At 43.0% G+C, this 22,504-nt stretch overlaps 2 protein-coding genes across 2 annotated transcripts in view; one reads left to right on the top strand and one right to left on the bottom strand.

Moving 5' to 3' along the window:
- BFSP1 (beaded filament structural protein 1) overlaps positions 1–10,777 on the bottom strand; it is a 120,633-nt gene extending 109,856 nt beyond the window's left edge. Inside the window, exons 1-3 of the mRNA XM_054821038.1 lie at positions 10,728–10,777; positions 3,364–3,494; positions 333–479 (exon numbers count right to left, since the gene is read on the bottom strand). The gene's annotated coding sequence lies outside the window, so the exon portion shown is untranslated. The remainder of the gene's footprint in view (positions 1–332; positions 480–3,363; positions 3,495–10,727) is intronic.
- Positions 10,778–11,928: 1,151 nt separating this feature from the next.
- On the top strand, positions 11,929–21,905 carry PROKR1 (prokineticin receptor 1). The gene is made up of 4 exons (XM_054819659.1): positions 11,929–11,985; positions 12,264–12,331; positions 13,853–14,529; positions 19,601–21,905. The coding sequence occupies exons 3-4, from the start codon at positions 14,033–14,035 to the stop codon at positions 20,295–20,297; spliced, it is 1,194 nt and encodes a 397-aa protein (XP_054675634.1). The 5' UTR covers positions 11,929–11,985; positions 12,264–12,331; positions 13,853–14,032; the 3' UTR covers positions 20,298–21,905.
- The last annotated feature ends 599 nt before the right edge of the window (positions 21,906–22,504 follow it).

The raw sequence follows: 22,504 nt of genomic DNA, 5'->3' as shown, positions 1-22,504 counted from the left end.
TGGGTCAGCTGTCCTGGCTGTGCTCTCCCAGCTTCTTCTGCACCTGGCAGGGCATGAGAAGCTGAAAAGTCCTTCACTTAGTGAAGACTCTACGCTAGCCAGCAACAACTGAAAACAGCGTGTTATCAACATTATTCTCATCCTAAATCCAAAACACAGCACTATACCAGCTACTTGAAAGAAAATTAACTCTATCTCAGCCAAAACCAGGACAGCCTAGTAGTTTACCCTAACAAAGAGAGGAATAAGAAATACAATGTTCATCCCATTGTTCATCATTTCTACCCACCAAATGAATCAGAAAAAATATAACCTTTAGAAGTTATGCATACCTGAATACTGAATTTGGTACTGTGGGAAATTCATACTTGATGTATGCTGGAGGGTGGAGAGGTGGAATTTTTAAGCCATTTGTATACAGTCCCATAGGCTCTACCAATCCCGATTCCATCCAATTCATGGAAATGGTCTGTCAGGAACTAAGAGGTATCATCACATTAACAGTAAAATTTGACCTTTCAGGAGATAAATAGAAATGTTTGATCCAGTATTGACAACTTGCAGAAACTTACAGGAGAGTCAAGGGTTTGGAGGGTTTTTTGCCCTTTATGCATTAGGTCATATAATCTCATGAAGAGCATCTGAGTCATTCTTGAAATCCATTGTGTGATATATGCTGGACAAGAGTCGAACCAATCTTTCTTTAAATTTTAAATCACATCAATTTTTTAAAGATAGATCTTGTCACTTCCTTTGGCAGAGGAGTGAAGCAGACATTGACAGACAGTGACGGCTTCAATGCAGTTTCAAATATATCATTTCATAATATAAAGTTAACTACAGCAGATTTATCATGGTGCCAGAGCATTCTCAGAGCACTTAGTTCCACCTTCCTCTACCCCCCACCCAGGTCACCAGTAACTTGTTTGTCTGTCTGTGTGACTTTTGGAGAGGTTTATCATTTCTGAGCAATCCCAGACAATCCAATTACTTTGATTAATTTTTAATCTTTTCTGGATTAGATCTTTTTCAATAGTTCACCTTTATGAAGCAGAAAAGTATTATTTTTAATGACCAGCAATTTTGTTCTTAATGACCAGCAATTTGTGTTGCCTGCCATTTTAATTGCAGAATTTGTTTGAGACTCTTTCCTGTCAGCATCAAGGCTCAAGCCTTAGACCACCCCACCAGCATCAGGAGATTTTAAAAAAACAGCAGAAGGGCTGCCTCAGGCAAGAGGACCTGTGTATCAGAGCTCAGCTGCAGTCCGATATTTGTCTTCACATTAGTAATGTTTCAGGAAAAAAACAGTGCTGGAGCAATGCAAGTAGAGGAAGGAACTCTAAAGCACTGCTGCAACAACCCTTAACGTGATCAAAATTATCTCAGGGCGGTTTTGTTCTGAATAGCCCCTATGTATAAGAAGCGGCACTGGCTTTAGGACCTGTTATTGGTATAGCTGAGAGTTTTCAATATTTGCTTGTATATCTCCTGCTGACTTGTCAGCCGTATCTACAGACTTGCCTATGGCAAATGCAGCTGAGGAGGAGGTTCCATTCATAGGAGCAGACCAGCACACTTCCATCTGACTGATGTTAGACTTCTGACTTCATCTCTTTAGCCAGATTTACACCAGAAGGGCTTGAGGATGCCAAGTCTCACTGTAAAAAAATGCATACCCTGAAGACAACAGGCAGTTGAACTATTCTGGGGAGCACTGGTCCTTTGACTTTTAAAGTGTACTTTGAAATTGCTCTTGCTTAGCAGGGGACAGAAGTAGGCTCCTTGCCTCCCAAAGGTCTCCTTCATGCAATGTTTCACACCATCGTGTCTGTACCTTTCTCACTAACTGTGCTGAAATAAATTTATACATGGTCTAGTTTTCTGTGGGCTTTAGCAAATGACCTCTTAACTCAATCAGCCAAACAGAATAAAAACACAAGCAAAACATGTTCCTCTGCCCAGGAAACCCATGCAGAAAGCTCAGGAAAATCCATTTGCCCTGGCAGAAGGAACATTGTTTAATGTGCCTGTGTAGTAGGGAGGGGACAACTTTTCATCATCTTCCTTTCATTGTATTTATCTTTGGCTAAAGGCTGTGCCAGATTCAACAGGGAGCTACAGACTTGGAATATGCAGCTAGCTTTAAAAGCAGCAAAAGGCAGAGAATAGTAAGGTAGAAACATCCAGTGGTAAGGTACTGTTTCAGGTACTGCATAGAAAAGAATCTGACAATGATTTGAGACAGGGTTTGCAACTCTGAAAGGGAAATGAGCCTTAAAAAACCTTCTGAATGATACTCAAATATCCAATCTGTCATCCTTTTCTCTTCAAAATGAACTCCCTGTAGCAAAATTACATAAATTAGGGTAATGGGAAACTGTGAATTTTTTATATAGTTAAAATTGTCTTTACAGGTGTGCTTCCTGGTGGCTAATGGCAACAAATCGGTTAATAAACAATTTCATTGAAAAGGCCAGCTGGGCTTATATTAAATATTTCTTCTGGGAAAACTTTGGCCTTAAAATTTCAAGCTCATTTAAATAAAAGTTTGCTCAGAAGAATACTGTGGGAAAGAGCAGACTGTCCATCAGCAAACCATCCTGCTACAGCCCCCAGCCTAAGAGCTAACATACCAGTCTGGAAGGCTTATCTCCCCTGCCTTCCTCTGCAGTCACATGGATAGAAACTCCTCCAAAGGGTATCTCACAGCAGTTAAATTATGCTCTGATTCACAAACAGCATTAGATCCACTATGCTGGCCTTTGTTCATTATATACTACAGGAAGATATTTTTCACAGCGAGCCCCTTCCAATTTACTTTGGCATCAGTAGTCAACAGCCTCAAATGACCTCTGAACACCTAAATTTCTTCCTAAAAAACTTCTAGAGATTGCATTCTAGCTGATTAATCCCTGAAGCCAAGGGACGCCAGTTGTGGCTGAATAACCTGAGCTAGTTTTGTGGCATTGCGACTGTGTCATAGCCCCTGTACAGTCAGTTTTATAAGATGCTTACAGTTCATGGGGTTTGATTTCAAAAGGCCAATGCCATTCCCTGCAACTTTTGTTCTCTACCAAATATAAGCAAAAGCAGCCTTAGAAAAAGTTGGGACTTTGTTTACATTTTATTCTTCAAGGACTTGTAATTCTGGAACTGAGGGCTGCCCCTTCCCACACAGCTGTAGCCATGCCACATTCTCCTCTTGCCTCTAATTTGTCCACATAATTTCTAAATATTCCATGAAAAGCAGACCACCACTGTTTCCAACCTGGAGGTGCTAATTTGTTGTGATCCCAGTAAGCAAGACACTCAAACTCATTAGAGCTAACACTACAAAGAGGATAGTATAGAAAATCTTACCTTCCTTCAGACAGCAGGACCCCTGAGCTGTGTGGTATTGAACGGGTCTCCAACCAGGGCCAGCTCACCATGCTGATGCCATTCGTAGAAAGGTTACTCCATTTTGGTCTTTTGAGCTTGAATGGGATTTTCTGAAAAGAAAACAATTCTTTTCATCATTCCTACTACCAAACAAAAAGGATATTTATATGAGGACTTGTCGCTGCACTTTTAGTTAAAGACAAGGACACAGACGTGGTATAATTGCCAGTACTGAGGAGAAGCTGCCCGCATGCTCCTTTGTTACAATCAGCTAACTAAGATTATCTTGTACCAGGGGATATGCACAGCACAACACACTCATGAAAGCCAAGTTATACATGGGGTACAGGGCAACACAGTACAGCCTATGCTTACACAGGTTAACTGGTTTGTGGATCACTAACTGCTCCATGGGCAACGGTCTTCCTGTCAGGATCACTGTGACCACCTGCAGAGAGAAGGGCAGGTTTGCCTCCCTGCCAGCACCAAATAGCAAAGACGTTCCTTTCTCAGCATGAGGGTTTTGTCGCTCCTGCCCCACAATATTTAACTCCATCTGTACATTGCACCATGAAGGGAGAGGCTGAGCCCTGACATCCGTGCCCCTGAGCTGTCCCTCTCAGACAAACCAGCATCTGTCTCCTTTCGACCCTAACCCAAATCATCCGTATTACCACAGAGCCATGGACAGGCAGCAGCATGCATGCTCCACCACGCTCTGAGCCACACACACAGCAGTCAGCCCTGGGGGGCACAGCCATCATCCCAAAACATGGGATGGATTTGCTTTATCTCCATGTAGTTTGGGGAGCATGGACATACCTTTCATCTCCTGTCAAACAGTCACTTCTACAGTGCTACTCTCAGACTTCAAAAATGTGATGAAAAGGCGGCTGATCTGGCCCTGCAGTTTTGACCCCATATTGGAAGAACCACAAAACCTTTTTTAAAGTCAGAAATAAGATGTGATGATAGCAGCTTTTCATGACTCATTCTGACACCAAGATTGTGGTTTCATGCTCTGAGCAGCTTCAAATGAAACTACCATTAGGTATTATTCTGTTGAGTTGGAATTCATTTTAAGTGTGTGCAGAAATAACCAGCAATATATATAATACCTGCAATAAGGCTTTCACAGTATATTAATCCCTTTCTCAGATTGATACTGAACTCCGTCAGCCCTTTGAATCTCAAATAACTTGGGAGAAAAAAAGAACTATTAACGTTTAATGGAGCACCAATAAATGTCTCAGGCAGTACAATTGGGCATGAGCTTTAAATACTTCATGTCTTGCTACAGGGAGAAGCTGGGGACCTGGAGTAGAAAGGACCCCTCTTCTGCATGTGCCTAAGCAAGCCAGACCTCCACAATGCACAGTGCTTGACATAAAAGTGCTTCATAGTGACATGGTCTGTAAGATGGTAGAAATAAGGAAAAGGGAGAGTGTCTTTTAGGTAAAAGTGGGATTATGGGAACTGCAGAGCGAAATTCTTGGAACCATTCTGCCTGCCATGGAAATATAGGGTAAAATACCAAATTGCCAATGACAAATGGCAATGGCAAAACCATCACAATATTCAAAAGGGGAGTGTCTTGGTTTAACCTGGCCAGCAGCTAAAACAACCACACAGCCATTTGCTCACTCCCCACACTCCTCTGTGGGATGGGGGAGAGAATCGGGGAAAAAAAAGGTAAAACTCATGGGCTGAGATAAAGACAGTTTAATAGGACAGAAAAGGAAGATGATGATGATGATGATGACGATAATAATAATAATAATAAAGAATATACAAAACAAGTGATGCACAGCACAATTGCTCAGCTAGTTCCTGAGCCGTACTGCCTCCCAGCCAACCCCAGTTATATACTGAGCATGACGTCATATGGTATGGAATATCCCTTTGGCCAGTTTGGGTCAGCTGTCCTGGCTGTGTCCCCTCCAAGCTTCTTGGGTGCCCCCACCTTCTTGTTGGCAGGGCAGTGTGAGAAGCTGAAAACTTCTAGACTGTTTGGCAACAACTAAAACCATCAGTGTGTTATCAACATTCTTCTCATCCTAAATCCAAAACACAGCACTATACCAGCTGCTAGGAAGAAAATTAACTCTATCCCTCCTGAAACCAGGACCCGGAGACATGAAGGAGCAGGATTCTGTCTGTGACAAATGAACAGAAAGTAATGTTCACTGAATAAAAAGAGCAGAAAAAAGAAGATGCTGAAGTGATGATAATACAAATCAAAGAGCTTTGTCAACAGAGAACAGTAATGGCAAAGGAAAGTGCTGACAATTCAGTTTAAATTTGAGACTGTAGCTGTAATAGATGATGGTTCAATTTTTTAAGAAATGTAGCATCCAACTTCTCCTACTGAGACCCTCAAAGAAGTCGGCAGGTTTTTGGAAGGATATATCTCCTACTGAGAAACTTCAATTAAAAACCTGCATGATTTCCAAAAGCATTCTGCAGCCCATAGCACCCACTGAAAGAGAAGACGCACTAAGTGTATCTTTGAGTAAGATCCAAAATAAACAAGGCCATCTCTGAAAATCCAAAGGAGCAACAAGTCTGACTGAGATATAGGACACATTAAGCTCCTTTTAGATGTTTCTAAATTCAAAGGCTTTTGAACATGGGGTATGAGTAAACCAGTTCTCAAGAAGAGGCCAAATGCAGACTTCAGATCTGGATCAGAGATATTAAAATGAGGAAGTGATACAGGCAGGAGCAGTCTGAGGAGTATCAAGAAGGATTACAGAGCCCTGGGAGCACTGGTAATTGGTTTGGCTACTTAGACCATGGGACTTGCTTTGAGAAACCTGGTCTACTGGGGACTGATAGGGTCCATCTCTCAGAGAAGGGGAAGAGCATCTTCGGTCACAGGTTTGCCAAGCTGGTGAAAAGGGCTTTAAACTAAAGTTGACAGAGGAGGGGAACCTCAGTCCATCCCACTCCTACCAGTTTGATGTCAGTGCCAGGAACAGATGCCCAGAGCTGGGAGAAGGATCACAGATCAGCAGAAGAACACCTGAAGTGCAGCACAATGGAATTCCAGCCAGCAAGTCAGCTTCATCAGAAGTCCAACTTAGATGCTTCTACGCAAATGCATGTAGCATAGGGAATAAATAGGTTGGAGATGTGCACACACCTGCAGGGCTATGATCTTACTGGCATCACAGAGATGTGGTGAGGTGGCTCCTATGACTGGAGTGTGAATAGAAGGATACAGGCTTTTTAGGAAGGACAGGCAGGGGAGATGAGGAGGGGGTGTCACCCTCTATGTCAATGACCAGCTGGAGTGCATGGAGCTCCATGTGGGGATGGATGAGGAGCCAACCAAGAGCTTGTGGGTCAGCATTAAAGGGAGGGCAAGGACAGGAGACATTATAGTGGGGTCTGCTACAGGCCACCCAACCAGGAAGACCAAGCGGATGAGGCCCTCTATAGACAGATAGGAGCAGCCTCACATTCACAAGCCTGGTCCACATGGGGGACTTCAACCACCCTGATATCAGCTGGGGGGACAACACAGCAGGAGGTTCTGGAATGCATTGATGATAATTTCCTTCTCCAAGTGATAGAGGAGCCAATGAGGAGAGGTGCCATGCTGGACCTTGGTCTCACCAACAAAGAGGGGCTGGTGGGAAATGTGAAGCTCAAGGGCAGCCTTGGCTGCAATGACCATGAAATGGTGCAGTTCCAGATCAAGGATCTTGATCAAGGGCAACAAGGAGGGCACACAGCAATCTCACTACCCTGGACTTCAGGAAAGCAGACTTGGGCCTCCTCAGGGATCTGCTTGGTAGAGTACCATGGGACAAAGCCCCGGAGGGAAGAGGGGCCCAAGACAGCTGGTTAGTACTCAAGGATCACCTCCTCCAAGCTCAGGAGTTTGTCATCCTAACAAAGAGGAAGTCAGGCAAAAACGCCCAGAGGCCTGCATGGATGAACAAGGAGTTCCCATACAAACTCAAACACAAAAAGGAAGCCTATAGAGGCTGTAAGCAAGGCCAGGTTGGATGGGGCTTTGGGTAACCTGGTCTAGTGGAGGGTGTCCCTGCCCATGGCATCGGGGTTGGAACTAGATGATCTTTAAGGTCCCTTCCAACCCAAACCGTTCTATGATTCTATGAATTTAAAGCAGGACCATTAAAGTTCTATCTGGTACAGCTAAGAAGCATTTAATAGTCTCGTACAGAAGACATGAGCTCCACATTACAGAATTTCTTCACTAACAGGCCAGGAAAGCATTTGTCATGAATTATTTGGGTATATGTAATGCAGCTCAGGAACAGCAGTATAAATTAGATGATAATCCTGAGATCTCTTTCCAAAGTGTTATTCTATACAAGCTATACATTATTTCATCTTAATTCTCTTAGAACAATATTCAGAAATAAAGAAAAACTGTCTGCCTTCTGCAATTGTAAACCTTGCTTAATAAGTATTCTTTTGTACAATGGGCACAAGGCAGAAGCAAATTTCCAATTTCCAGACAAAATCTCCAGGTTTTGAGTTTGAAAAGGCATTCCTAGAAATTCCAGGTAATTGCAGTAACATTCACTAGAGGCCAATATCAAAACAGAACATTTCAACTGGCTAAACTGATCTTTATCTCAATTGGCAAAAAGTTTCCAAGCACTAATCTTTGCTATTCCATATATCTGGCACAGAACAGACAGAACTTAGAGTGATGTGGCTTTTCAGGAATCTCTGGAAATGGGTTTGACAGTCTAAAATTAAGCAATCCCTAAGAGCTGACTGGGACTATTGTGACAGGGAGGAGTCTTAGCAGAGAATGAAGCTGGTAAGTGAGCAGGGCAAAGGAGGCTGTCTCAGCTATCTTCTGCCTTGCTGCCACAGTGAGGAGATACATTGCTACAAGCTGCCACGGCCCACAGCTGGCACATTAGTATCCACCAGGCTATGAGCATGACCAGGCAGAATGTGGGGAAAAAAGCACTTCACGTTTGCCTTTCAGATGCCTTCTGCTCAAGAGAAGGGTTTGCGGTAACAGGCATGTGCTCTAAGGAAGGCCAGGTTAGAAAAAAAAAAAAAACCACAAAGCCTAACACATCCAGAAGAAAAGGGAAAAAAAGTAATATATAATAATTAAACAAAACATTGAATGTTTAAAGACAGAAATTTTTTTGTGGTCATTCATGTCATACAACTGTGGCATCAAAACTTGTGCACAGTCCCTGGGCTGGTCCCTGCTTCCTGCACTGTCCCCAATACTGTTGCTTTTGCTTTAGGTAAGATGGATTTCTCCAGTAGGGGGTGGTAAGTGCCAGCTAGGAATATAAACTTCTTATAGCCATTTCTACATATTTCATAGACTATTGTTGAGGGCAAGGCGTGTGCTTCTCACAGAAAATTGCCATGCTAAGCCGAGCTGAGCAAAATAAACACCATTTTCTTACATGATCACAAAATGATGAATAGAGATTAAGAAAACAGGAAATGCACAGTGGAAGAGAATTTCAAATTTTTTTAAGAAAAGATACAGGTAAAAAGAAAGGAGCTTCTACTTGGAAGAAAGTTGCTGATTGGCCCTGGGTCACCTTGCACATTAAGCAAGCTCTGTGCAGCTCTGCTAAACCTTGTGTCATTCAGCTGTGAGACCTGCCTGAATGCCACTGTCCACAGAAACCTGTGCAGCTCTGAAAGGAAAAGACCTTTCAGATGAAAGCGCCATGTCTGCTGTTTCAACAGCATTGACAGCCATCTTTGTGTGGTGTCACTATGGTTGTTGACACCCTGCTCTGCTGCTCTTTCAGATGCTTTGCCCCTACTCCCAAGCTGAGAAGTGAAGTGATACACTCAGTAAGGAAGCGGAAAAAGGTGGTAAAAGGAAAGTAACGTGATAATATAATCCATGAATAAAGTCAAACACCTCTCTGCTTTCTCCTTCCCAGGACTTTTCCACAGCCCAAGTCACCATTGGAACAGCTGAGTATGGTGGGATTACTCCTGTGTGCACGTTTTTTTGCCAAACTAGATCCAAAAATCACTTTCCTCTAGTACCAACAGGCATGTTTTCACGTATTAGAAAAATATACCCAACTCCTTATGTAAGCAAGTCTAGTGTCCTCATGAACATAAATGTCAGTTACACACTCTTAGATTTAGTAAAGCCCCTGAGCAGAATGTATGGTTGGAATACTGAGGAGAAATACCCATGGTTGTAGCCCATGTGTGCTGCTACCTTTTGTTTGTTTTTCCGGAAAATCACAGGATGTCTGAGGCTTTTGTCACATTTCATCAACTGATTTGTATTAGCAACCTTTGTAAAACTCCAGCTATACTTTATGCAAAGCTTATGTAAGTCCCCTAGGATTAATTACCTTGCTCAGAGTCCAATTTATTTAGCAATTAGGAAAAATTAGACAGTAGCTGGTGAGTTTGCTGTTTTGAAATGAAAGGCCAGAGTCCTTAGGTCTGTTCCCAGGCTAAATGCTAGCTTTAGAAATTCATTATTTGAAAGTCTCTAAACAATTACTTTACATTGCGATCTTTTTTGCATCATCTAGCCTCCAAATAACTTCCCTGTTCAAACTGTGAGCATACTAACAAAAAACCAAACCACCAGGAATGTAAATTGTTTACATGATAGTTTTCAGAATCAACTTTTTTTTTCTCAGCCTGAATTCATCACATTGGTAACACTGGTCTCAGGAAATGCACTGTGACACTGTGTAAAATGTTGTGACACCATTGAGGAAGTCACTGGAACCACCAGTAAAAGCTATCAAGGAGAAACCTTGTCTTAAGCAGAAATCCAACACCAGAATCATGTGCTCTCTAAAAAATAATGGAGACTTTGGCTCTGCAAGCCTCCCAGAGCCCTGTTCCCAGGAAGAGGAGACCTGTACGCTGCAAAGCCCCTGGACTGGGCTATGTGTCCCAGCTATGCACAGATGTCTGCCTGTGCCATAGGGCAGCCTGGCTGCCCCAGGGAGCTGCTCTTTCAGCACATTTACACCAGAAGTCACAAGAAACTACAGTTTTTGAAGGCAACCTCTGGGACTTCTTACACAGCATCTGCAGCTGGGAAATCCTCTTGCATATACCCCATGGCTTTAAAGACCTTTCACTATCGCTGCAGCCCATCTGGCTCTAGACCCACCTTTCAGCTTCCATGCTGCCCATTTGGCTGTAAGGGCAGCTCTCAGGATCAGTGGTTTCACTGTCTATTCAACAAGTACAAAGCACTGCCTTGCACAGCACATGCAAATCACATCATTTCACAATATTACTAATATTTTCTGAGGAACAGCTTGACACATATAGCACAATTACTTGGAACACAGTGGATGAACAACTGCTGTACAGAAGCTACGTACCGAGCATGAATTGCAGATCTGGAGGGGCTTCAATGCCAACTTGCCTTGAGTCAACGGCAATAGACTGTTTTGCAACAGCTGAGGTTTTGGCCTAGAGGAATATAAATATTTGGATATCACATTACTTATTAACTCACTAGATAATGTGAGATGGCTTAACAAAGTCTTAAAGAGATCATGCACGTTCCTAATGTAAAGCTTGCAAGAGCTCCTTTTAAAAGTGTACTAGCTTTTCTTAAGGGAGATTTAAGGTAAGTGTGGCCCATTTTAGGGATCTTTTAGATGTGATTCTGATGCACGCTGTTAAGTCCTCTTTGCCTCTCCCTATACTTACTATATTTACATTTTTTGTGAATTCAACAAGCGGATTCTATCTGATTTTCTCTTAACGGCTTTTCACGTATTACACTGACTGTTAAAAATAAAGCAAAAAGTGAAGTATTTGCTGTGAAATTCTTAATGCTGTCTGCTGGCTCCAGATAGTAGAGATGCTCTGGCCTTCCACAGGTTTTCTGGAAGAAATGTCTCATTAATGGCTCTTTTACCCCAGACATATTTCACATTAACACATTTCTTTCCTTATCTCCTTCTTCCAGAGATAAGTGCCCACTAGCTCATGAAAGCTGAGTCTCGTGAGTGTGCACTGTAGACCATATATTTTAGGTTTTCTGCAAATCTTCTATGCTCTTCATGACCTTCTACAGCCTCCTATGGTCTCATCCACTGGAGACTACGTAGCGTGTCCCAACTACATTGGAAAATGTCAGCTAACGTGAATAAGACTGAAGGTGCAGAAGAGGTCAGGGGATCTGCTGTGCGTTTTCTTTCCCTCTGGAGAACTGGGAAGCAAAAGAACTGCTCCCTGGGGTGTGAGTGCTTCAGAGCAAAGAGGAGGCAGCATTAGCAAAGGACACTAAGTCCTTAAGGATTCACTGCCACTTTTCCACTCTGAGTAATTCCCTGAGAGGGCAAGGAAAGCTGTCAGGGGTCCTCTGATTTATGGCTATTCAATGCTTTACCCTCCTTCTGCAGGAGCTGTCACAGCTGCAGTCCTAAAGACAATAGCCAGGGAAGAGATCCACTGAGAAAGGTCCCTGGGAAAGTAGTTCCTCCTCCTCCCGCCCCCTCCTCTCCACTGGGAGGTTTGTATTTTGCTTCTGTGTCACATCAGGTGTAGGTAGGTAGCTGCTGCCCAGCACAGATAAAACTCAAACAGCAAGTGCAGACCGGGGTTTTACATCTTCCATGCTCAGACTTGGTAACAAAGCTGCTCTGCCAATTTGATGCATTCAGGGGGTTTAAAGCCTGGGGGGGGGGCGGAAGGGCTGTGCTCTATTGTCTCCGTATTGCACTGCCTCTTTAAAATCAGAAATGCATGGACAGCTTCAAGGTGCCTCCCACTGAGAAAAGGCTTTAGATGCATGCACAGAGTCAGCAGAGCCATCCTCCCCTGAGCAGCAGGGCAAACCTGCTTGAGAGAAATAATCATTCAGCAAAGTCCTCTGGCTGCTTTCAGTGATCCTTTCTCTGCTCCAGTGACAGCAGCACATTGGCAGGGGAGAAACCTGGAGGCTATCCCCAGGGTACCTGAGACCTCCAAGAAGGTAAGAGCAACTGCAGGTACAGTTAGCTGATGGTATTATGTCAGTTTGTGGATGGTTGGGTTGTCTTTATTTATGTCAAAGCGCGCTCTCGGTATTTTGCAGGGAAACCTGTCTGAAACGGTACTGCTCCTTGCTTTGACCAACATACAGATTTTGCATCTAAGTATTTATTTAGTACTTCTCTTAAATGAATGTTCACATTTCCAGGCAGCTGTGGGGATGCCTTGTAAAGCAGTCAATTGTTTGAGCTGTTATTTAGTTTCAGCCTCTGGCTTTCTGTTACTCTGTGGTTCTGCAACTCTGAGTTTGAAAAGCAACGTGGAGACAGAAGTTGTAGAAGAGACTTTCTCTCAGAAATTTATTAAGTATCATCAGGGGCTGAGGGTGGTCGAGGGAAAGAAGGGGGCAACAGCTCCACTATGCAGATTGTCCTTTGTAGCCATGGTGGACATTGTTCAATAGCAGTTGACAGCCTGAAGATCTACTGTCTCAAAGCAGAACAAGCAATAATGCCCTCTGATTCTCTTCTGGGATGAGGTGGGACTGTCCTGACAGCTAGGAGTCTGGTATGAGGCTTCCCAGATGTGGCATGGGAAGATGCAAGAAGACAGCCCTCTCAGCATTTTGATACAGAGTAGAGGCAAAATTAGGGAGTAGATTAGATTTTTTCACCTCAGTGTCAAAAACAAATCAATTTTTAAGATTTGGTACAACTGGCAGTACAAAGAGGGAAACCCGCTCCTCCTCCTTCAAAAATTCAAGGCACTTTGTCTTGCTTAAGATTTTCCCTTTCACCTCAAGAGCCTGTTTGTGGAAGCACTCTCCCTGTGAATGGCAGATTTGCCTTCACAGCAAAGCCCTACAAGCTGGTTTATGGGACAAAATCTTGTCTATGCAAATTGGCAGAGCTCCACTGGTTTGAGAGAAGCAATAATAGATTATACAGGATGAAAATTTGGTCCTTCTACTCAATTAATGGCTGCCAAAATGGAAAGTGCTGGCTTTGCTATTTTCTCAGGTCTTGGCAACTCTTACATAATTAAGAAATGTATTTAGAAGCCAGGACATCAGTTCTCCTTTCATTCTTACCTACCACATCACTCTGAGACATCTAGCATAAAGCAAAAACTTTGTCCAAAAGGCACATCAGATACTTTTCAGCAAATGGAGGTGTCATCTCACTTTAGTTTTTTTACTTTGCACAGGGATGACAGCACTGTGGGCTTGAAGGCTGGCAGAGGTTTAAACTGGGTTTTACACTGCTATATTGTCATTTCCCTGTGTGCTCATAAGAAAATTTCATCGTTGGTAAATAAAACTTCTGGGTGTAACCACCAGTGTATTATGTAACTCAGTGGATTTTATGACAACAGAAGCATCCTTTCACAGGGTATTTCTTCCCACTGTGCACAGCCAGCAATATTGCTGTGGGGCAATAAGGTGGCTATTGCTTTCCCTCAAGCACAGTATTTTTGCTGTAATTTCCTCTCAGGAAATGTTCTCCTCTTTTTGTTCCCACAGAGGGAGATAAATGAGGCCGTTGCTCTGTAATCTCACGGGGACAAAGACAAGGTGACTCACTGCTCAGAAGGAAACTTTGGATGAGGTTTCTCGCCTGCCACTGTCGTGCCCTGCCACCCTGGGTAATTCTAGCACGAAACCAAGGGCCAGCCAAGCCACATGTGACAAAAGAAGACAGACATGGCCATGGAGCAAGCTGAACATAACCCAAATGCTACCGTCAACTTCAACTTTGCTGCAATCTACAACCTCCATGATGGGGATTTAACCTCCTTGCGGAACTTCTCCTTCCCTTTCAATTTCAGTTACAGCGATTATGACTTGCCACTGGACAGTGAAGACGACATGACCAAAACCCGCACCTTCTTTGCAGCCAAGATTGTGATTGGGGTGGCTCTGGTTGGCATCATGCTGGTCTGTGGCATTGGTAACTTCATCTTCATTGCTGCTCTCGCCCGCTACAAGAAGCTGCGAAACCTCACCAACCTGCTGATTGCCAACCTGGCCATCTCAGACTTCATTGTGGCCATCGTGTGCTGCCCCTTCGAGATGGACTACTACGTGGTGCGACAGCTGTCCTGGGAGCACGGCCACGTCCTCTGTGCCTCAGTCAACTACCTACGCACCGTCTCCCTCTATGTTTCTACCAATGCTCTCCTGGCTATAGCTGTTGACAGGTAAGTGGGGTGCTATCTCTGCACAAGGAGATGACCAGAGCTTCTGGGGTTGGCTGTCCAGATTCTAGGTTTTTAACATGCTCAGCTGTTCTGTAGGATCTGATGTCAAGGTAGGTACTATGCAGACCTGGGTATCTTGTTTCATAAATTCTAATCACGTTATGTCATGATATTACCCTGGAGAAAACTCAGTGAAAAGTTCTTGATTGAACTTTTCAGGTGAAAAGAATGTCAATTTATTAAAATGATTTCTTTTTTCATAAAAATATGCCTGATTCAAGTGTAGAAGAGGATTTATGAAATAAGGGAAAGAGGAGAAAGAGAGAGAGAAATCAGAAGCACCCAGAGATAAGGGTGTTCATCAGCACTATATAATCCTGATCCAAACCATACATCTCTAAGGAACCTTCTCTAATGGCCTACACAGCTTTTCTGAGTCTAACCTTTTTTATAAACAGTGAAGTAAATACTCTTCAGCGAGAGAAATAGTTGACTGGTGATACAGAATTTTACAGGTGAGTTTCCAACAGAGTTATTGCCTTAAAGGATATTTCTTTATCCCTTTAAGGTATTTTTCCCAGATTTTATTTTGGTGTGAAAGAGAGTGAAAGATAAAGACTTCTATCTAGCCTACAAAATAGAGATTTTATTCTCTGTCACACCCTACTGAGAAAACCCAACAATCATTAAATTAACCATTTGATAGTACTGAGATCTTAGCAGGATGCTCCAACCCAGAAATGGATGCTTGGTGAGTGTGGCCAGCACTCTTCTCTCCATTAAAATACTCTCCTCTCATACTCTCCTCTCTCTTTACATGCCTCTCTGAGGATGGGACAGTAGAAAGCCAGGAAAGACCCACAGGTCATTTATGGCACCCATATTTATAGCGCTGTCCAGAAATGATAAAATGCTATACCAACCAGGTTTAGCAGAGATTTTCCTGCAGCCTTCATAATGGGGTAAGCAGAACATAATGATGTTCTACATCTCCCTGCTTTATGCTGCAGTCCTGAGATATTTCTATGCCTGCCTCTCACTCCAGGAATTTTAACAATATAATTTAATTGTATTCTTTCTTATGACTCCTGTTCTCTTAGCCTTGTGCGCCACAGACTCTGATGGACCCAGATGGTGAGGCTCAGCTTCATGCTGACATAAGTCTGATACGACTGACTCACAGACCCACAGAGTAAACCCTTTACAGAAAGGCCATCACAACAAGTCATCTGTGTACAAACACAATATACATCTCTGTATACCCTCTGCATATACACACTGTATGATTCCCACCCCCCCTTCCCTTTTTTTTTTCCAATTTCTCTCATGTGCCATTTTATGATCTAGTCTAATGTTGCATAGTTTTTGGTACCTGATCTGAAAGACAGCTTGGGAGCAGTTAACCCTGCTGATAGTTGTTTAGATACAGCTTGTGCGTGGCTGATATAGCTGTTACTGACGTCAACAGAAGTCTGTCGAAAGACTCTGGGGAAGTTCAGAGATGTTTTGCCTGGTTTGGGGGAAAGCACAATCTGTTCCTATGAAACAAATCCTTAATAAGTGTCTAACAAAATAACCTTTGAACCGGAGCTGAGGACTCAGGCTTAAGCTTCTAAACACTATCATGTATGCTTTACCATCTTCTATTATTTATCTTTTTCAACTTCTAAAAAAAATTCTTTGAAAGCTCTGCTAGTGCATCCCAGGTTGATGAAGTAAGATGGGTCACTGAGCCCTTATGCCTGCTAAGAAATCAGATTTCTAGCATATCTCCCCAGGCATCTTTAAAAACCATCCTAGAAATGATGAATCACTGAAGTTTGTTGTAAGAACACACTGTTTTGGTTTCACTGCCTTCTTTTGTGAGATTTTAACTTGGTAAACAGAGAGAAACCTCGTTCATTTAACAATCAAGCATTCCATGTTGGTTACGTCATGTGGGTCGTTGACTTTGGTCTCTAAAAATAACGGGCTCCTAATATCTCCTAACATTTAAATCATTTAAAAGGACTTACCTGTGTAGAGAGGGTAAGCCTGTCCCAGCTCTCTTTCATCTTCCGTGATGTCTGTTCTCATGAAACATAGGAATTTCACATATTTAAGGCCACATCTGCACTAGAAAATAATGCTATGTGAAAGGAGAGGATTTGAAGAGCAAGACTTTGTGCTAAGTGTCCAGTGTCCATGCTGTAGATATTTTGGTGGGGTTTAGCTTTAGCTGGGTCCCCTGGACTGAACACCCATGGGCACCTGGTCTGTTTTATGTACACTTTTGGAGCACATCTTCCAGGGCAGTTTCATCTGAACTCAGGTCACGTACTCCAGGACCACACCGCAATAACAGCCCAAGTGTGGTAAGCAATGATAATCAGGAACACGCCCCCCCCCCCAAGCTCCCTCCTGACTCTCTTGTAGAGATTTACCTCATCCACCCAAACGTTCTTCTGAGGGGATATGCATACTTATGAATGCATACCCATACGTTATCCCACAATCTTGTTTCCACAGGATCCAATCTAAAAATACCCATTTATCAGCTCCACAATGAGGCTGAGTAATTCTGCTATCCCTTGACATCTAGCCTGCACTATTAAGAGCAATGAACAATTCATCTGCTTCCAAGATCTAGCTGATGAAAAGCACCACTGACTTTCCATTTTATTTTAGAATTAATATATCCTGTGGATGTTGTCTATGTATTGAAAATATACAGATAGAAAAGCCTCTGAATGAATGAGGAATTCCACTGTTTGAAACAATCCTTTGTGTTAAATACAATTGTACTGGGAGTTCTGGAGTGCCTCTGATAAAAATCTCCTTTTAGCAAGGAGATTAGGATCCTAATCTTTCTGTGACAGTGTACTCTAATATAAGCCCTTCTTACACCTATAGCTTCTTAAAAAATCACATCCCCCCCCCCCCAACTTCAACCAAACAAAAAATCCCAGAGTGAATGACATTTGGTCCTAGCCCCTTTTTTAACTGAATTGAGGGCAACTGATGGATCTTGCAAGTAATGTTACTTCCATTTCTCCACGCTTCTTTGTGAAACACTACAGTGCACCTTGTAGCTTTACAGTCATAAGGAGTGCAAATACCTGTGTTGGGTTTGCGTGGCAGGGTTTTGGTAGCGGGGGGGCTACAGGGGTGGCTTCTGTGAGAAGCTGCTAGAAGCTTCCCCCGTGTCTGATAGAGCCAATGCCAGCCGGCTCCAAGACGGGCCCGCCGCTGGCCAAGGCCAAGCCAATCAGCGCCTCTGTGATAACATATTTAAGAAGTAGAAAAACACTTAGAGAGAGAGAACTTTTGCAGCCGGAGAGAGGACTGAGAACATGTAAGAAACTCTGCAGACACCAAGGTCAGTGCAGATGGAGGGGGAGGAGGAGCTCCAGGCGCCGGAGCAGAGATCCCCCTGCAGCCCGTGGTGAAGACCACGGTGAAGCAGGCTGTCCCCCTGCAGCCCATGGAGGAAGGATGAGGGGGTGTAGCGATTCCACCTGCAGCCCGTGGAGGACCCCACGCCAGAGCAGGTGGAGCAGGTGGAGGCACCTGAAGGAGGCTGCGGCCTGTGGGAAGCCCACGCTGGAGCAAGTTCCTGGCCGGACCGGTGGACCCGTGAAGAGGGGAGCCCACGCCAGGGCAGGTTTGCTGGCAGGACTTGTGACCCCGTGGGGGACCCCACGCTGGAGCAGTTTGCTCCTGAAGGTCTGCACCCCGTGAGAGGGACTCCATGCTGGAGCAGGGGAACGATGAGAGGAGTCCTCCCCCTGAGGATGAAGAAGCGGCAGAAACACCGTGAGATGAACTGACCGTAACCCCCATTCCCCGTCCCCCTGTGCCGCTGAGGGGGGGAAGGTTGAAGCCGGGAGTGAAGTTGAGCCCGGGAAGATGGGAGGGGTGGGGGGAAGTGTTTTAAGAGTTGATTTTATTTTCTCATTCCTCTACTCTGTTTTGCCTAGTAATAAATTAGATGAATTCCCTCTCTAAGTTCGGTCTGTTTTGCTCGTGACGACAATTAGTGAGTGATCTCTCCCTGTCCTTATCTCGACCTGCAAGCATTTCGTTATGCCTTTTCTCCCCTGTTTGGTGAATGAGGGGAGTGAGAGAGTGGCTCTGGTGGGCACCTGGCCTCCAGCCAGGGTCAACCCACCACAATACCTAACTCAAGTTTTATGGTTTTGCATATTACTTAACACAGCATATATAAATTAATTAGCAATAGTCCCCTCCATCAGACAAAACAAAAATTTGCATTGGCAGAAAATAGATACACAGTCCTTTCTCGGTAGCTTGAAACCACGCTCATTTGTAACCATTCACTAGCATCAGCTTCAGCTCTTTGCACTCAATGGAATAACAAGAAAATAATAGAAATACTGTTGGGTATGTTTGACCTCTTGGTAAAAAAAGGGTATTTAAACAGTTCTCTGCCTAGGGAAAACATTTTCCTGCTTCTACATGCTTGTGTTTTTATGTGCACCACCTGAGTAGGTGTATATCACTACATGTGTCAAATTCTCGCTTGAACATGTGCCATTCAGCAAAGAATTTCCAGATGCTATATCATGGCACATCCTGGATACATCACCTGCGTATTGTGCTAGGTCTTGCAAACATATTTGTCAGTAATAGGAATAGTCCTTCTCTTTCCCCTCTTCCCATCTTTCCATAACTCCCAGACATGTGATCCATGTTAAAAAGGAAGTTTGTGATAAAAAATTGCAGCTTTTTCAGTTTGATCTTGTTAACAGGTTGGGACTAAAAGACTGAGGTCTGAAAACCATCCTCAGACACCCTACCATACGCTCAGATTTTCAGATTGTCAGGTACCCTCTGTCCTAACAAACCCTTCAGCCACTTGCTCCACAGTTTCTGCCTAGATTTAGGAACTCAGCTCTAGGCTGCTACTTTGGAAAATTTTCTGAACTCTCCTCACAGAAAAATTTGTCAGGCTCTCTCCTTACAAATGACAGCAATTTCCTTCTGCCTAATTCTGTCCGCTTGTATTTTGAAGTGTGTTCTGACTAATAGTGGTTTCAGACCTCATTCTGAATGTATTTGTCTGTTCTAGGTATCTGGCCATTGTTCACCCACTGAAACCACGCATGAATTATCAAACAGCAACCTTCCTAATTGCTTTGGTCTGGATTGTCTCCATACTTGTAGCTATCCCATCTGCATACTTTGCTACTGAAACGGTGTTATTTATAGTGAAAAACCAGGAGAAAATTTTCTGTGGTCAAATCTGGCCAGTTGACCAGCAGATGTACTACAAATCATACTTCCTCTTCATCTTTGGCATTGAATTTGTCGCACCTGTGATTACGATGACCTTGTGTTATGCCAGGATCTCTCGGGAGCTTTGGTTTAAAACTGTACCAGGATTTCAGACGGAACAGATCAGAAAGAGGCTTCGATGCAGAAGAAAAACTGTTATGGTACTGATGTGCATCCTGACTGCCTATGTTCTCTGCTGGGCACCTTTCTATGGCTTCACAATTGTCCGTGACTTTTTCCCCACCATCTTTGTGAAAGAGAAGCATTATCTCACTGCTTTTTACATAGTTGAATGCATTGCTATGAGTAACAGCATGATAAACACCATGTGTTTTGTAACTGTAAAAAATAACACCATGAAGTATTTCAAGAAGATCATGTTGCTCAGATGGAGATCAACATATAATGGAAGCAAATCTAGCACAGATATAGACCTGAGAACAAGTGCAATGCCAGTCACAGAAGAGGTAGACTGCATAAAACTGAAATAAATCTTCTGCGTTCTAATCTCCCATATTTTGGAGAGGGGGTACAGAGGAAATAATGCCTCCTCAGAAGCTTCTCCCTTGTCTGTGGGAATACCCACTATTGCTGAGAGCCCTCGAAAAGCAGCCTGCTTCCACCAGAACTCTTTTCACTGGACTGCTGTATAATCCCATAACTCTGACTGATGTTGTGCTTCAGTTCACCCATCTGTAAATTCGGGATGTAGACTCTCATTTTAGAGTTTAAAATTTCAGGTGAACAAAAAAGTCTATGAATGCATTAAAGCATATTACAATGATGGAAGAGTTGATTGCTGATCCTAGCAATGATGCCTCTGTTTCTTCTTAAAAGAAATCTTGTAACTCCTTTGAGCTTATCATTCATACCTTTAAGCTATTTGGTGTCCTCTTCCTTCTGCTCACAAGTAGAAGGATGGCAAAAAAGCCCATTTTGCTTCATGTCACTCTTTATCCTGTTAACCCCTCATGATGAAGCTCCTTGAAGTCTACAGACCACCAGCTTTCTATTGTCCAATGTGCAGCATGCTCCTACGAAAGGCACATTCTCTACAAAGCTAAATACTGCTTCACAGTATAGTGAAAACCTCAAGTCTCTTCCTGTGACACCTTGTTTAAGAACATTTTATCTACATTTCACTCTGTAGTTTTATGTAGAGTGTTACTCTGTTTATTATGTATTTGGAAATGGCACAGTTAAATATTGAAGGGACCTGTTTCCTTCTCTCACCTCCAGGCACTCTATAGCCAGCTTCTTCTGCCTTGAGTCACTGAGCTCTTCACAGAATCAGTCACAAAATCATAGTGGTGGGGAACATCTCCAGATTGTCTAGTCCACTCCTCTGCTCAAGCAGGGTCAGCTAGAACAGGTTCCCCAGCATTGTGTCCTGTTGGGCTTTGACTGACGCCAGGGATGGAGACTCCACAGCCTACCTGGACCACCTGTGCCAGTGTGCAACAGCCCACACAGTAAAAAAGTGTTTTCTTATGTTCAGATGGAATATCATGTGTTTCAAGTTGTTTTTCAGTGGGATCCATATAAAAGTATAGCATGTTAGTGGGGAAAAAATCAACTCTGCTGAACCAGGCCTAGATATCTTATAAAGTCTGTGTACACGTTCAAAATAAAGTACAAGTAGGGCCAAAATAGCATAGAGATCTCGAGACAGTCTGTCCTTCTGCAAGCAATGGAGACAGACTCTAGGCTTCAGCAAGCCAGTCACTGGTTGAGTTGAGTAGTTCGTTGTCTGGTCGAACGTGAGGCAACAACTCAAGATGAATTCTGCATTGCCTCCCCCAGTGCAGTTTTTACTACTCTGATTTTGTGCAACTCCAGGACAGGTGTTTCTTAACTGATAATCGTAATAAAGCAGGTGACAGTAGCAGTAATACCTACTCATTTAAACTACACATAAGATATCATGGACTTTGTGTATTGAAATGAAGTCTTTTCTATTGTGATGACAAATGCTTCCTGTTTTAAAGTATGTGGTACTGCCTACTTTTGGAGTAAATGGCTTTTGTAAATAATTTGTCTATTTGTGAATTTAAAGTGAGCAGCAAATCCTGCTAATAAAACAATAAACATGGAGTCAATATTAGCATTGTGAATTATTTTTTATATTTTTCCCTTAGCCATAATTTTCCTACCCAAGTGACTAATGTGAATTATCCCATTTCTGCTAAAAAAAAACTACCAGGCTGACCAATTAAATTTAATGGCAAAAGGATATTCAAATCCATTAAAGTGCTCAAATCCTCTTGTCATTAGCTGCTCTTAAAAATACATGTTGGAGAGGATCTTATAATTTGCTCTGTTAGGCAAAACAATTACTGAAATCATTCTTCAAACTGACATTTTTGAAAATGGGTAAGTACTAAATCCACTAGTTTCCCAACATGTCAAAGAAACTTAAAGGACAGGAGAGTTGCAGTATTTCATCATCAAGAGGCTTAATCCTGTAATTTCTCCTGAAATCTCATGGTTTCTTCTGAAACTATGCACCCATGTTTACCTTCTGAAACCTGTACTCGTTATTGGGGATTAACTGGCAATACTACCTCTTATTAGAGTGTCCTGACACTCCTTCCACCTATTTTTCCTAGGCTTTTCTAGGGGCAACAAAGCCAAACAACCAACGATTTTCCACACCTGGAAATCCACCTCAGGCTAAGTATTAAAAGAAAAAAGCTCA

This window comes from Grus americana, chromosome 3 (genome assembly GCF_028858705.1).
Source record: "Grus americana isolate bGruAme1 chromosome 3, bGruAme1.mat, whole genome shotgun sequence".
In the NCBI taxonomy this organism is placed as follows: Eukaryota; Metazoa; Chordata; class Aves; order Gruiformes; family Gruidae; genus Grus; species Grus americana.
Note: the sequence above shows the minus strand (reverse complement) of the source record. Positions and strands in the feature narration are given on the sequence as shown.

What these genes read in the sequence shown, in the direction of transcription:
- PROKR1 (XM_054819659.1), top strand. Translation starts at nt 14,033, where the DNA reads ATGGCCATGGAGCAAGCTGAACATAACCCAAATGCTACCGTCAACTTC. An exon ending in CTGGCTATAGCTGTTGACAG is followed by an intron (nt 14,530 to 19,600) that starts GTAAGTGGGGTG and finishes TGTCTGTTCTAG; the next exon opens with GTATCTGGCCATTGTTCACC.